The sequence below is a fragment of the Thermobia domestica genome, chromosome 13, assembly GCF_964235325.1.
Source record: "Thermobia domestica chromosome 13, izTheDome1.hap1.1, whole genome shotgun sequence".
Taxonomy (NCBI): Eukaryota; Metazoa; Arthropoda; class Insecta; order Zygentoma; family Lepismatidae; genus Thermobia; species Thermobia domestica.
Window position 1 is genome coordinate 122,413,462 of NC_137466.1, and position 17,390 is coordinate 122,430,851.

Consider the following 17,390-nt stretch of genomic DNA (forward strand, 5'->3'; position numbering starts at 1 on the left):
TTCCTCCTAAACTGCCAGGGGCGACGCGTTTTGGTCTGTCCATCTCCACCGAAACAGGGCTTTCGTCGATCCATCACTCCAACTATGCACTTTCTACACCAGCAATTTCAAATATTACACTGCACCACCATCACTGCTTCAAGCTCGGGTGTAATGTTACGCGGATTAATTTTATTTTGTCTAGAAGTGTTTTTAAGTGTTCATTATAAATGCTAACTAATGGTGTATGATTAAGAGTAGTTTAAGTGCTTTCCGGAAGGATGCAATCAACTTTTAAGTTCGTTTTTCTGACTACTAATTTCCGTTAAACATGTCCGTTGTCTGGAGTGTTTGCAAATATATGTTTATGCGTGAAAATATCTCACCCAGACAAAATGTATGTGAATCCTTTAAAGTTTTTCGAAGTTTAGCGTTCCAGATTAAGAAAATTTACGTATAAATGTCTATACTTTAGTGCTGTTGAAAATTGGCACTGGGCTGTTTCCTAAATTAGCTGCTCATCGTTGTAGTTGATGTGTGTTGTATATACTTGAGTGTACCTAGGTAGTGTGTGGAATTTTTGTGTATGACTGAATTTGTGTCGCACTTGTTCCCGGTCTCCGACTAACTACTACTGAGTTGGAATTTTGAATTCTCAACTCGCCGATCTTTTAGGACACGTCTCTAACTGCGTTTTTGATTTCCTCCTTTTTCTCTCATTCGTCAAATAATTTTGGTGTCCCCAATTTTACTTTATTCGTATCCGCCCATTTACGGTGCTCTAGCGTCCTCTCTCCAAAGTACGTGATTTCTTTAAATTTTGCAAATTATATTTAAAATGTTTATGGAAGTTCATTTGGAGACTTTTAGTCTGGTTCGTGCTCTTGGACCAACTTACACACTTGTGTCAAAATTTTATCTAGGTTTTACGTGGAGACATTCTGACGGAGGTGTGTGTTTTACAAATTCATAGAGATTAATTTGTACTACGATTTTATTCAGTTTGACCAGACTATAGGGACAAAAGAAGGGTAGTTTAAATATCCTTGCCGCAACGACAGGCATATATAATAATAATAATAATAAAAATAAAATAAAAGAATAAAAAAAACAAGCATCTTACATTTGAATAGGGAAAGAAAATAAAGAATGCTATCTCAGTTAACTCTGCTTTTTAACACACAAAATTTAAAATGACATTCGCTACAGTTGTTTTAATCATATGCATAATTGAATTAAAATAATTTATTTAAAATTATATAAAAATGAATTTGAGCTAACTGACACAATACACAATGTAAGTCTCAATAAAGATCTAAACGTTTATTCCACTGCAATATCATAATTTAAAAAAATGTTATAACCATTTGTTTTATAGCTAAGACTTTATAACAACCTTGTGCAGTCCGTAGCAAAAAACCTGCAACATGAGCATGTAAGTTTGTGAAACGACGAAATATTTTGCTCCAAAATAAGTATGCACGGGAGGACACCGAAGTTTCTCCTGGCGTCATTCGTGCTACTTAGACGTTATGTTGACTCCCTAGGCTGTTAGGCGTAATTTCACAATAAACTTATATGCTTATCTTGCAGGATTTTTGCCGCGGACTGTACAACACACACGTAAAAATAAAATTATATACAATTATGTTGACAGAAAAAACGTATAGATTATGATCACTACATGTTGATTAGAAAGGAAACAATATAAATAATAATAATACTGATCTACATAATAATAAATCCTTTATTACCTTTACCAACAGGCTTCTTGGACAGTGAAGATAACAGAGTAAAGGCTGCAACTGAACGACTGTCGACGCACATTTTTTCTACTAAATAGCAAGCCAAATCCTTCAGCGAATCAAATTTTATTCCCAACAATTTTTCTGCCCATTCGATAATTAGACAAGCTGCAGCAGATTTTATTGCTTCCTCCCCCTCGGATGATTGATTCAATGTCTGAAATGAAACAACAATAATTCTAAAGATCATTGCTACATTAGCTTTAGATTATAAGACTAATAATAATAAGAACTTTTGCTGCAGATTTTAGCACTTAATCTTTGACTTCTTCAGTCAATTACAAGCTAAGTTTTCAGGAAAAGATGGGAATGTAGTTATTTGGACTAATTTTATCTTTAATTTTGAACTCATTATTCACCTTACCTATGCTATTATTTTACTTAGTATACATTTCCTTTCTGCACAGATTATATTACTTCACTGACTTTTACTTCTTACTATTCGCATATGGCATAATTCCTTCAATCATATTTTGGCTTTTTCACTGTTAAAAATGGCTCATAATGATGTTCAAGCGGATCTCTTTCCTTTACCTTCTTTCCTTTGTTTTCCTCTACCTACGTCAGCGTAGAAAGAGTTGCCACAAAGACACACATTTCTCGCCTTTTTGGAATCTGCTTAAAAGTTTACTTATCAAAATACACTACATACATGTGCGAGCAGGAAGTTCTAAAAAAAATCAGGCATCTTATAAGCATGACTGTACAAACAACACAGAAATTTAATGAAGAAGGCTCCACGGTTTTGCTCTTCTTCCACCAAATACATATGTAACACTATTTGTCCAACTTTTATGAATGTGTAATGCAAATTTAGGTCGATAACACGATTTGCTATTTCAACAGAGATGGAGAAGTACGCTTTGTATCCGAGTTACGAATAAAACTTCTTATGGTAGTTGTGATATTGATTACAGTTATCCTACGAAATAATTTTCACTATAATCCTGATCTCTTGAAAATTAATATCTACTCACTAAAAGTATGAGCGCACTTCAGCCTCTAAAACATGTCCTTATGTATATATATTAATCTTCATTCTTTACAAACTGTCTTTCCTAGATTAAGCAGGGCAATAGTTCACGTTAAAATATACACACAGGTCATTACAATGAAGATTAAAATACTATTTTACATGTGTGGTAAAGTTGAGAATTCTTTAATTTCATTTATATCCTCAGTATAAATAATCTCTTTGATATTTTGAATGAATTTTGTCAAGTCTTATTCCCTAGGAATGAGGTTAAAATAGTATTCTCTTAATCCTATTCTTACGTCACAAACAAGGCCGTCGAATACAGTTAAAATATTAAAGATATTGTTTCCACGTATACAATTAAGGTTGATTTTATTATTGTGCATAGTTCCTGGAGAATGAATAATGGAGAAATCTTCGGAGATTTCAAATCCAATATTTCGTAACTTAAAAAGCTTTCTTTGTCGGGGAAAGGCAATATTATGCTAGTTGGATTAACCTTCATTGGATCAAGTGTGAAAGCATTTCACTGTAAACCACGGAAAACGGTTTAAAAATTACCACGGAAAACATCTTCCGAAATAAAGATATTTTAAAGCGCGAAATTTATTTAAATTACGAATACTTTCCTATCTTTATTGTTTATCTGATTTATTTTTCAAAGAACATAATAAGAAGATCTGTTGTCTATTTTGAATAATAAACTGAGTATAAACTCTTGCTGTAAAAGCAACAACGCATTGGTAAAACTGCGCAACAGCTCTGCAAAATATCACCACACTTGCACTGCAAAGATGTATACAGCTATTTGTTGGTTATTTATCAATATTGTTACCAGTTAAAAGCTATATTTCCTACAATTTAAAGTAACATGTTGGACAATGAGTGTCCATCACCTGATTTTTTTTCTCGTATTATTTACTACGACGACAAATGGAAAAGTTTTCGTAAGAAAATCAAAATTTTACGCTCTTAGTCACAAAACAAAAACGTGAGTAGGGCACATACAGCCAAGAATGAAAGAGTGTCGTCACTTAGTAGATTTTCCCTGGTCCTGCTACAGTTAAGGATAAGTCTAGAAGAATAACATAAAACCAATCTCACGCAACTTTGATGTAGAAGACACCGAAGAAACTTATAATTTTCTTTCATGGAAAATAAGTTCAGTCAAATTTGCTTAAATTAATGTATGTTGTAGTCTTAGAGACTTGATAAAAGTTCCACTAGGCTTAAAGCTTAAAAATTGGTGAATTTTTCTTTTACGGTTTGTTTAAGCCTGATTTACGCGATTTTGATGACGGTCGTAAGTTAACAGTCCGTAGGATTTTAAAGAAAAGTCTCTCCTTGAAATTTTGACCAGAACCTCGAAAATCATCACATTAATTTTTGTGAATTTAACTTAAATTATCTTCCACAAAAATATGTGGTGGTATTCAAAATTGGGTATTTCGTGCACTTTGGGAAATTGTAGAAGAAAGAAACTACATTTCTGAGCTTTACGTTGGCTGGAATTTTTGGGCAGGACTTGAGAAATTACAACATATATTAACTTCATTAAATTTGATCTTAAAACCCACTCAGTTCATATCAAAGTAATGTTGTAGAACTATAGCATAGTAAACTTGAATATACCTCAGAATTTTGTTTTCCATCATCTCCTATATCAGGTAACAGTGGCGGCTCCAGCTTCATCTTTTTACGTAAACCAGCATAACAATACCTCGAGTTTCCCCTTGTTCCTAACCGTCTAGGCCGTACTTTCGGGAAAACTTGTTTCATGACCTTCCCGAAATCAGCAGTAGATAAAGGCTTCATGGTATTATTGTTACAGTAGGTTCTGAAAAAAGAAGTTCACAATTCTGTAATTGCGTTTAGACACAAACCTGTACATATGAGTTAATGGTTTAGGTTGGGAACAGATCCATTGCTCTGAACAAGTAGTACACTTAAATGTGAATGTAAAATGAATAACACTCCTCCTTAAACTACTTTTCTTCACACGAGTTACACTAGAATTAATTTTCGGTTCCAACTTAGAAATAATGACATTAGCTCCGTTAAAGATATCAGTTTCTCTCCAAACAGTGTGTCACCACCCTTTCCCAAACCTATCGATGGTGGAAGTTCTAACTTACTTCTAAATGCGCATGTTGGGACTTCTTTATCGATTCACCGAACTACGCAATGTTTCTTCATTAGCAACTTTTTATAAGACTTTAATAGCACCCAAGATCGAATACTGCTATCCCATATGGACCATGGCAGCACCTACACATCTATCCAGACTTGATTCTGTTCTCAATTTCTTCATCGCTATAGTCCGTTTTTGTGTTCCTGCACTTCGAACATTATCTAAGAATGAACTCTTGCGACATCTTAATATTCACTCCTGAAGTACGCAGAATTATCTCTGACCTGAAATATCTACATAAAATAGTTAATGGAAACTTAAAATCGGAAATATTACTTCAGGAACTATCCTTACGTGTCCCTTCCCGCATCACCCGGAATACCCACCTATGTTAGCTATTATACAGAGGTCTCTTTTTTATAGAATACCAAACCGTTATAATCAAGTAACAACTGATGTGGACATTTTTTCGAGCTACCCAGTGTTTGAAAGAGCAATTAAACGAGTTTTGAGGAATAGTTTTACTCTTACACTCTTTTTTCTATGTTGTTGTTATTGTTGTCTTGTTTTTTTTTTTCTTTCTTTCTTTCTTTTGTTAGCATGTCCCTGTGTAAAATGGCAAAGTTATGCTGTATCTGGGAATTTGTTCAATAAATAAATAAAATAAATAAATAAAACAAATAAATAAAATAAATAAATAAAAAGTTGTTAGTTATTCTTATACTGCATATGATAAATGAAAAAAAAAAAAAAAAAGATTTTAAATCACACGAATTGCTCTATAGATTGCAAATTTAATTATTGTATATACAAAGTGCAAAAATCACGACTGATTGAATAGAAACCAGGTCTCTATTTTACTGGGCAGAAGCATTTATTACTATGCCAGTCAGTCCGCTTTCTGAACAGCTATACATTTTTATATTGAAGACTAAAACCATATTAACTCTTGATCCAGTCATGCATTCATCTCAAATATGTACTTTATTCATCTCGAGAGGTATTTTATACGTTGTTATATATTTCAAATATACATGTTAAACAAAAACGTATATATCACATTAATTTTAGTTGTAAACAAAGGACGGTATAATATTACAAACATCCAAATTTTCGAACCTTCTACAGAAACGGTACAACTGAGACGGACGAGACAATGTACTTCCAGAGTACCTTAATATTGATACCATGGTCATGATATGACGAATTTAGAATAAATCAGAAAGAAGTTATAAAGGATAGAAAATTTTGACTTCTTTCACAAGACTATTTCGAATAAAATCTTACACAAGTTTTGCCGTCTATAGCAATTTGATATCTCAAACCAGTCCGGAAATATTATAAACATTGATTTTTTCTGAGCTTTCGGCTATGGCCATTTTGACCCACCACATATAAGGGATGACGTTTCTCGACAATCACATCATCCGGCGAGGAGGAAAGGAAGGAAGCGGCCTGAGATCTATAGGTTAGGTACCAACTTCAGATTATCTGGTATGAACGAGGAAAACACAAGAGAAATCTCTCTCAGCATGGATCTCCTAAGGCTTTTAAACCTTTCCGACCGAGTGTTCCCACTGGGACTCGAACCCGGAATCTCTCGCATTAAAGGCGAGAGCGTTAGCGGCACTATTAAAATTTACACTATTTAAAATTATGTAATTGCAAGAATTTCTTTTAATTAACTACCGAAAGCTGTTGCTGTAATAATACAAAAGCACAGGAAAACAACTATCATTTTAAATATTTTCATCAAACACTCCGTATTCAACACACTTATTTTCCCGAAAATCTTATTTCACTTTTAACGCTTGCGTATCCAATATTGGTACGCTTATATATCCAGTATCTTCAATTTGTTGGTGGACGCAATAAAAAATAGAGTTTCCAGCGAGCAGAGAGAGGAAAAAAAAGTCCATTGTTCTACCTCATTCATATTAAGTTCTTGAAATGGATATTAGTAAAAACATTTGTAATACGTTACTATTTGTAGCACTTCGTACACCTCCAAAAGTCCTGAACAACTGCTACATATGTAGTCGTGCGAAAGTAAGAAAATAAATAGAACAAATCAATAACTATTCTGGAAAACTTCGATGCTTCTTGCAGACAACCTGAAATAGTCATTTGTTGAATTTTTACTCTAATTCTGCAAGTATCTTCAAGACCAAAAAATGGTGAGCTAAGATAAAGTTAACATGGAGGAAGAGGAAGTAATAATAATAATAATAATAATAATAATAATAATAATAATAATAATACCATTATTAACCCTACCTTTATCCATATTTGTATTCAGAAATTGCTTTCTTGTTGAGAACTTAAACATGCAAGATCTGTAAAATTCATGGTATTCTTTTCTTCGAAGTGATTATGAAGATGTTGAGCCAAGTGTACCATGAACTCTACAAATAGCATGGCTAATCGTTCAAGCTATCGAAAAAGGAAGCAGACGTCTATTGACAGAAGATGTACGAAAGTATCTTTGTGTCCCTAACTTCGCTAGCTTCATTAACTTCTTTGTCATCTTGACAATGCACTCAGACTTTATTATTATTTGCTCTTTACTTACAATAATAATAATAATAATAATACTTACAAATATTCCTCATAAACATCTTGTTTCGGCAATGAAACATCAGAATCCTCTTCAAGATGAGTTTTAATCCATGTAATAGTCTGTTGGATTTCAAAGCGATTTCCAAGAGGGTTAATGGGCCTGTAATAATTTATTAATAAATGATAATTTTGTAATTACATAACGCTAAAAGCAATTTAAGCTAGAGAACATTAATACGTAAACATGCTGCGACATTCCTCTAAGTTTACATTTGGAACTGAATATTAAGTGTTAAGTCAATATACCGTATATTCTTTTATTAATAATCAATTTATTCTAAAGAGGATATCTCAAAATATTCGCTACTACATCTAAAGATACTATACAATTTGATGCGAAATACTGAGTAATTTTGTCTTAATTCTGGAAATGCTTATGTACTTGTACGAGAAATTTTTCTTAGCCATTTGTAGTAAAGATACCTACAATAGTATTATATTATTAAAAAGAGTATACAGAAAAATGGCAAGGGAGTCACTGAGAATACTTTTTTATCCTTTCTGGTATTCCTTCTTTTATTCTCAACACTCAGACAATAAGCATTCTGCTCAAAATCTAATATTTCTATTCCTTTTTAGTGTAGAGGAAGAAAGGAAATTGCTTTGATTTGTATCTGTACTAAAAAAAAAAAAAAAAAAAAAAAACGCATTACAAGTAATTATCTGTAAAGCTGTTACATTCATATTCTTATAATACAAAATTGTACTGAACACCTTCGTGGCTATATATCGTTAGCGCACGCGTACTAAGCGCGGGATATCCGTGTTCACTTCTCAGTTGAGGTTCATGTAATCGGATCCCACGTTAAGGTGAAGTCCATATAGCTTTGGTGCTGAACACGACACTACCATAAACTCCAACCAACCAACCAACGGAATTCTACTGTGCAGATTTCCTTCGCAAATACAGAAAAAGGACGATAGCGAAAGTTAGCAAATGATATCTTCAACATGTAGCATATCTTCAAAGTATATCTAAGGAGTTACAAAGAATAGGGGAGATTTAATTATTGCAACAATAATAAATACGGAAAGGGGATTTCTCTTGCATGGTATTTTTAATATATATAAAAAGCAACACATTATTGACCAGGCAAGTGCACTTTCTGGTTATAAACAGAATTTTAGTGTGGTCGTATAAGTGTATTTAAAACTCTTACTATTGCGACTTACGATATTGCAATTACGCAGGGTATCTAATAATTCCTACCGTGGCTTTATTTCCACTGAACTGTAACACCACATCATGTGATCATCTTATTGCATAACATTGTTAAATAAATCCTAAAGATGGGTAAATTTGCTGGAAATATCTATCATTTGAGGAATTCGAGTCACTACAGGAATATTTTATGGTTAGTAATCTTGACATAATAGATTAAAGTTTGAAATCCTTAATGAAAGACAGGGATGAACCTGTTAACGAAAGCATCTACCTTTGATTATTTGCTCCCAATAAGAAATTGTTCCACCGCACTATCTTTGTCGTTTAAGTGCCCTTTTTTATTATCACGATTTATTTTTGTTCATTAGCTAACTATTGTTTAGGTATCTTTAGAGACACGGAAATAATTACCACATTAAATATAGACAGTATCATTCGAGCAGTTTCAGCGAAAATCAAAATTTTTGTCTATCAGTAAATTATTCTTAGTTGGAAATCTTTACTTTTATTAATTTCAAATTAAGTATTGGCATTATATATATATATAAAATCGTTACATAAATATGGAACTAACTTAAGAGTAAATAAAATCACTTACTGCCGCAACGGATCAACCGTTCCACTTCTCCCAGTTGGAAGCTTCAGGTACAAAAGCAACTTTTCTGCTGCAGATAACTGACTGACCTGCTCCAGAATTTTTGCAACAACAAGTTTTGAGTCGGAACTGTGAATATTGTAGAGAAAGAAAACAATTTTATTTATGTATTTGTATCCTCCTTTATATATATATATACAAAAGTGAAATTTAAAATAAATGCGTGCTCTTAAGTGGAAATTAAATACATCCGTGCATCAAATTGCGTGAACAATATTAACCGATAAAAGCAATGGAAGTTTATAGAAGAAAATTTAACATGTATACTGGATAAGTGAATAACCAGATTCTTTAAGATTCACCATATACCTAGGTACAACTAATACTGGAACAAAAGGAATACACGTTTGTTAATATTTCAGAGATATTTGGAAACATGAGTTACAAAATAATCAATCCATAATGAGAAACGGTTAACAACAATATAATATGAACTATGCTAAGTATGAGTTTTATATTACATATTTATGCGCTGAACTTATGGTGATGTTATTGCAATGATGGCACTAAAATTGAAGTGTAAACGTAATTGACCAAGTATATGCTGTCAAGTCCAGACCATACTCAAGAAAGCATATAAAATATAGTAGAATACAAAACCTGAGGAGTATTTCTAATAATCAATGATTCGTTCGACTTTTCTGAGCTATTATCTAGAAAACCGAATTTAATTTGATATGTATAATACATCCGTGTATATCAATTTACTAATACTCGATACGTATTCTTTCCAACTTTACCTTGCATTTCACCTTTTACAAATTTCGGCATTGATGATTGGTGATTTTTAACCCACACTGTACGTTTGAAACTTGCTGTTTCCTTAGTCCTGCAAATATTCTCACCTCGTTGAATTGTAAACCAGGTTCGAGGTTTGAATGAAAACAGTGTTTTCGCAGGCGTTGCTTGTACTTGTTTTGAGTTGGTATGTAACAAAACAATCTGACGTACCCAATTGTCAAACATCATCTATTTTACCCTGAAATTGGCCTGAATAAATTTTATTTTCAATGATGTCTTTATTGATTGAACTGCTCTTCCAGCAAAATCGTTACTTTCAGGTGATAAGGAGGTGTGTGTAATAATTTTGTATTTCCCCGCTTACAAAAATTCGTGAGTTGTATCGATGCAAGTGGTGGCCCATTATCTGTCACTAAAGTTGTCGGGAAACTACACCATTAAACACTTCCTCTAGTTTCTGTATTGTTTTATCACATTTTATACTTTTTACCACCCATACTTTTATCAATTTCGACCAAACATTAGTAAGCAATAATAAAGTAAAACCAAAAATTGAAAAATTATCCAAATGTACCCTCTGCCATGGTTGTTTTGATTCTGGCCAAGAAATATACTTTGTTCTTGCAGACGCATTACAGTAATTACATCTCCGAACAAACTCATGTATATCATTAATTAAGTCTGGCCGCAACACTTTCATTTTTGCCATACTTATTTTTTCAATACCTAAGTGATTTGCATGTAATCTACTTAACAATATATGTCGTAATTTTATTGGCACAATTACATTTCCCTGAAAGAATAACAAATTCTCTTGTACTTCCAACTCATATCTATGCTTAAAAAAGATCTTATGTTCCTTGGCATCAAGATTAGCAGGCATCTTCCTCGGTCAACCTTTTTCCTTCCAATTTAAAACTGTCTTCATACCGCTATCTTGTTGCATTTCCTCGTTAATTCCATGTTCCGTTAACGGGAATGTCTGTAATTTATTTATGTAACACGTCGATATCTCTTCATCTTGTGTAGGGTTAGATAAGGAAAATCGTGATTAAAAAAAAAAAAAAAAAAAAAATCGGCCACTTTAACATCTTTATGGTACACAATTTCAAAACTGTAATTGTTCAACAACACATACAATCTTATAAGAAGTGGCATAATAGTGGATGGGTAGTTTTCACCCCATATATCCAGCGCACCAGCTGTGAGTCCGTCAGAATTTTAAATTGTCTTCCATAAACGTACCTGTGAAATTTCTTTATTGCAAATACTACTGCCAATGCCTCTCTCTCAAATTGGAAGTAATTGCGTTCAGCATTTGACAGCGTTGCTGATGTACATTCAACCGTTTGAAACGAATTATTACTACGGTTTAACAGTACAGCTAACTCCTGTGGGCGAAACGTCAGGCATAATGAAAATATCATTTTCCTTGAATGAATGTAGAACTTGTGCGTTAACAATACTTCTTTGAATTAATTCAAATTTATTTTGATGTTCTTGTTGCTATTTCCATCTCACACCTATATGCAATAAATTCAACAGATTGGATATTTTCATAGGCAAAACGGGAATATGCCGATGATAGAAATTTACCATCTCTAAAAACGACTAACTCCTGAACACGTTCTCGAGGTTGCATATTTAAAATAGGTTCCAACTTTGATTTGGCCGGTGAAATATTGCCTCCATCCAAATCATATCCTAAATAAGTTAATTTTTGACTAAAAAAGATACTCTTGTCTTTACGCACGCTCACATTAAATTCCTTAAATTTTCTAACACCTTTACTGTTTTGTCATAGCATTCCTCTACTGCTAGCCCCTAAATTAATATATCATCCAAATACGTTGCAATACCGTCACATCCTTGGAGTAGCTGGTCCATAAAAACGTTGAAATATTTGCGGTGAACAATTTAAACCAAAGGACAATCTAGATTGCCGAAAAAGCCTCTATGGAGTGTTTATAACCAAATATTTAGTCAATTTTTCCTTCACTTCTAACTGTAAATATGCAATGTTAAGATGTAAAACTATGTAATACTCAGCTCCCACTACCTTATTTAATATTCCTTAATTTTGGGAATAGGATAAGCACACTTTTCCGTATACCGATTAACTGTCTGCTTGAAAGCAAAACATAGACTTATATCCCCATTCTTTTTTCGAACTACCACCATCGGTGTCACCCAATCCGAACACTCCATTTCTGCAAAATGTTTATAACTTGTCTAACTTTCGTTTGACTGCACACGTAGGAGCATTAGGTATTTCATAGGCTTAGTAAAAGAGGTAGCCATTTCAAACACGATCTGCGTTTGAATGGTAGGTGTCGCTGTGATCACTGGCACATCCTGGCCAATCGAACAGATGGGCCATTACAGTTCAGCGAACGGTCTGTGCAAGTTATCGTGAATCATATCTGAACTGACAAGAGTTTCAAAGAGGGTAAATTGTGGGTGTGCGTATGATGGGAACTTCCGCGACGAAAGTAGCGGAAATGTTTGGTGTATCAAGAGGCACAGTCTTGAATATCGTAACTGCCTACGAGTGATTCCGGAAAAAACACATCAGTGAAGCACCATCATAGACGCAAGTGCGTGTTGCGTAACAGAGAGACGCACGTCGGGTAGAATTGTGACCAAGTAGATCACCAGGGCGCCAAAGTCACAGCTCAGCTGAATATAGTGCTTACAAATCCTGTTAGCGTAAAAACAGTCACAAGAGAACTTCACAAACAGGATATTTATGGCACATCTGCAATTCCCAAACCACTCGTCACTGTTGATCATGCTGATATACGGACACAGTGGTACAACGGCCATAAAAAGTGGACAATGGACCTGTGGAAGACTGTCATCTGGTCGGATGGGTATTCCTTTACATTGTTTTCACTGCTGGCCGAGTTTACATATGGAGAACGCCAGCACAAGCGTGTGATACATACCGACTCTTACAAGGAGAGAGGCATGGCGGTAGTTCAATGATGATTCGGAGGCCATATCCTGGTATTCTGCCGGACTCATCATCATCCTGCATGAACATGTCACTGTCAAGGACTATGTAACCATTTTGAGTGACCAGCTGCATCCCATGGGGCAAAACTTTGTTCCCAGATGACAGATCTCCTATTCATACAGTTCTCATCGTTCCAGGACTAGTTTGATAAGCACGGAGATAAAGTGTCACATCACAACAGTGCAAACAAATGTAGTATCGTATGTTTGGCTAATTTCCCGCAGATTGTGCTGAGGATTAAACCCACATAAATCTGTTTTCAATATTGTATTACCATTTATTTACTGTTTAATATGTCTTCTTTAGAATTACTGCTCCCATTTTCGTCGTTCACTCATGTTAATCACACATAGCCTACTTCTTATACCATATTCATGCTTTCTTTGCTCTCCACTGGATACGTATCCATTTGTATTGCATTATAAAATTAGTACCTTCCATCTGTTGAGTGTTCCAAACTACGCACTATTCAGGAATAAGGAAAAATCTTAATCTTTACTTTCTTAAGTTTTCGACTAGCACTATAAACAACACCCTATAAAATATTATGTAAATAAACTTAGATGAGGGTTTGGTGCTGGAGGTTCTATCAAACACGTGTTCATGGGACATGAAAAATTACAATATAAACTAACATACTTCTTTCCCGTAGTAGGTTGCGGAGGATATGAACTTTTCTTGAGCAGGAAATACACCCTTACTGCCTTAGAAAGTGTTTCTTACGGAAGTTGTATTAATAGGTGCACTTTGATTTTAGGAGAGCTGAGTACAACTATCATATATGTGCCCATTACGGCATAAAAACTGCAGTGTATAAAACACGAATCAACTTACAAATACAAAACAACTTCGGGAATTATGTACTTTCTCCTCCAGTGTGTAGCGGTAGTGACTCTGGTTTACTTGGTAGTGACTACGGTTCATTAATTGTAACTGTGGTGTACTCATGAGTATAAATATAGTGAGGACGTATAAAAAATAGATCCTACAGTGCATAAAACACGAACCAACTTGTGCTAGGTAGCCACAAAAGCACGAATGCTATCTGAGTCAGGGCAGGAGCGCAGAAAAGGAGAGCGGGAAGGTTCTACAATGCCAGTTCGTACATATAAGTGAAGGTGGGTTAGTAATTAAGTTGGTTCCTTTCCTTGTCAAGCTCAATAGTCAATTCACACAGTAATGCCAAGCGAGTGAAGAGGGATTAGTAGCTAGGTTGATTGCTTTCTTTATCAGAAGGACAAGTATTCTAAAACCCTGCAGGGGAGAATAATGGTGTGTCTGTGAGAAGCACACGCGTCAGCAACAGTGGATATACGTATAAACGATAATAGTAAAAACACTTTCTATGGCACAGAACACAAGCCTTGCGTATGGCACAGTTTTGCTTCACTTCTATGGTTACTTTGTACACTCCCATCACATAGCACTTCAAATCATCATGTCTTCCCTACAGAGTACTACGTGGTAAAAACCACGTTCATTTCTTATTTCTATCTTACTATACATCAGAGGTAAGACCCCGATATATTTCGATCATTATACAATCCTATTCTGAAATCAACAACATATTTTTTCCGTGGAATATATAAATTTATGGCCATACAAACTGGGATAACACCCAACATTTTACCGAATTTGGTTTAGATACAATTCCCCTTATATCAGTTTCTCCTCTACATTCCTGCATTTCCCTCCATTACTACAGTGTACATACCCTAGGTTAGTTAATTAAAAAAGTGGGTTTGAAACTCTGCTACTTTACGCGCTATTGCCTGTTTACCTGATATCGCATCAATACGTGGACGCACATAGTTCAGAATTTAACTTCGTTTTTCACTTTAATCACTATACATTGACGACCTTTAGCTTTTTTCTTCTCAAAATCTCATGCTTAAATTTCGTCTGGTTTTCTTAGTAAATTTTGCATTTCCAGGCCGCCATCCGCGCCATTAACCCGTATGTTTTCATTTGATATGCAGATTTAAAATATGTAATAATCTAATGTAGTACATTTTGAAAAAAATATGGTAAGAGTTTACTTTGTGCCGAACAGTGATTACAACCGGTACCTAGTAGTAGTAGTGGTAAGAGGATGAGAAGTAAGGTAGTAGCAGTAGGAACGGGTTAGAAGTCCCCAGGGTTCGTCGGGTTCCTTTTTGGGCATAAAATGGGCAAATTAAAGACTGTTCCCCCATATAGGTTAGTACATAGGTAGGTTCCTTTCTGTAGCAAAGTTTAATATTTAATTCAAATAGAATTGCCGAGCGAGCGTCAGCGAGTGAAGGCGGGTTAGAACCCCACACGACACGTTGTTTTCAGTCTTTATTAGAGCTAAATGGGAAGGAAGACCTGTGTTCTAGAACCTTGCCGTTTGGCACAAAGTAAACTCTTGTCAAAAATAAAACTATGTTGAGTTGGCAACAATGTTAACTCTGTGGTATAAAAGGATGCGTCCCATGCTGATGCATGCATGGTACAAAATTGCAGTTTTCTGTTCCTGTTTAAAAGTACAAGGGTGTATTAAGATCCAATAGCCTACCTTGTACAGTATTTTAAAGCAGTATAGTACAATTAGTCAGCTCACGGTAGTGAACAGAGATATCATTCTCTCGACAGTTATTTAGTCTATTTTCCTCAGAAGCGTATACCAAAAACTAACAATGGTCGTTATAGGACATGTTTAATTCTATTTTTCATTTATGAAACTCTCAATCTGTGGATTTTGTCAACTCAATAAACGTAAGAATTGCCAACACACTTACTTTAAAAGATACATACTTCGGCACTTGGACGTGCTAAATGCATAAAATTCAGAGAAAATTATTTTCATTAGTAGCTTGTGCAAGTTTGAAACGTCTTTGTACCTAACCTTCATGCATGCAAGTACGTTGAGTTCGGAATACTTTCAATCAATACTCAAGATATGGGGAAAATATCAAATGATGACAATAAAATAAAATCATTGCATTACGTAGCTTCAAGGATGCAATATTTGAAAAATGTTAGTACCGGTAACTAATAATTCTATACATTAACTTATGCTACTACCAAAGTACATCTTAAAAGAAATAATGATAAGTACAAGGGTCATATGCGCATACGTGATCGCTGAAGGAAAAAAGGACTGAAAGCAATCAATAACTGTATCCAGTAGATACAGTGTTCTCTATTTATTATTTATAAGTTTTCAATTCACCTAGCGCATTAAACTCCACCTAAACGTAATTGATAAGCAATTAGAATTATAATAGTCAACAACCTGGTAATGTCTTCCACAATCTGCTGTATCTTGTTGGTTTTAGTGGACAAAGAACCGGTATCCAAATTAACAGGCAAACAGCTAGTAGTTTCCGTAGATGCACCGAGAAGTCCATCTGAAGCACTTTCAACTTCATCGTTGTTTCTAAAACTGTCGTGTAATTTGTCATTTCTAGCGTTTACATTATCGCTTTCTTGAAAGCCGTTAGTATTGCGGTCTTCTTCAACATCATTATTGTTTGTATTAATCTCAAGCTCCGTTTTGATATTACCACATCCGATATCACTTCCCGTAATTCGGTTTTTGCCTTCTGATCTTTCCATTTCTCCACATTTGATATTAAACTATTATCTAGTTCCCCACTCCAGCGAAACCACCCGACCATTTTGTCATGATCAGCTGTGCAAGTTAGGCTTCTGTGCAACTTGTTACTCCTATTCGCTCTCCTATTGTGAAGTATGCTGTAAAATTAATGGTTCCCGAAATTCTCGTTAACCAATGGCGTTTAAGCACACATTCAATACGACTATCGAGTAGTCTCTTCGGGTCTCAAGTACAGAATGTTGGTAGAAAATTCATCCAGCGAATAAAAACAAATTAGAGGAAGTTGCAGAAAACTTGAAGGAAACACAAATTTGACGAGTTCATAGATATGTAGAAATTAAACAAAAATTTAAAAACTTGAAAGAAAAAAGATATGGCATAATATAATTATATAAGGATAGATAAGATCTATATTTTTCAAATATAATTTTCGCGAAGAAAAGTCCTGCTTTGGTGGTTTGTAAGCCAACAAATAAGTATGTAATTCAGTAATTGGAATCCTATCCTAGTATATTGGTGTCTAGTGTCTGCTTTTGCTGTGAACCCTACGAAGAGATTGGATTGATTTTGAGTTCAGTTTCCCTTTTAGCAGTCAGGCTATAGGACGTGGACCAACAGTTTAACATGGGATCCGAGAGCTCCCCCCAGGAAATGAAACCCAGATATCCGATGCAAAAGGGGGGACACGGTGACTCAGTAGTGGAGCGCCTACCATTG

At 34.7% G+C, this 17,390-nt stretch overlaps 1 protein-coding gene across 1 annotated transcript in view; it reads right to left on the bottom strand.

Annotated features, from left to right (window-relative positions):
- LOC145668467 (uncharacterized) overlaps nt 1-16,846 on the bottom strand; it is a 53,821-nt gene extending 36,975 nt beyond the window's left edge. The window contains exons 1-5 of the mRNA XM_081736381.1: nt 16,350-16,846; nt 9,274-9,399; nt 7,491-7,610; nt 4,393-4,597; nt 1,734-1,941 (exon numbers count right to left, since the gene is read on the bottom strand). Coding sequence (XP_081592507.1) covers nt 1,734-1,941; nt 4,393-4,597; nt 7,491-7,610; nt 9,274-9,399; nt 16,350-16,672 — 982 coding nt within the window. The 5' untranslated portion in view covers nt 16,673-16,846. The remainder of the gene's footprint in view (nt 1-1,733; nt 1,942-4,392; nt 4,598-7,490; nt 7,611-9,273; nt 9,400-16,349) is intronic.
- Nucleotides 16,847-17,390: the final 544 nt, after the last annotated feature.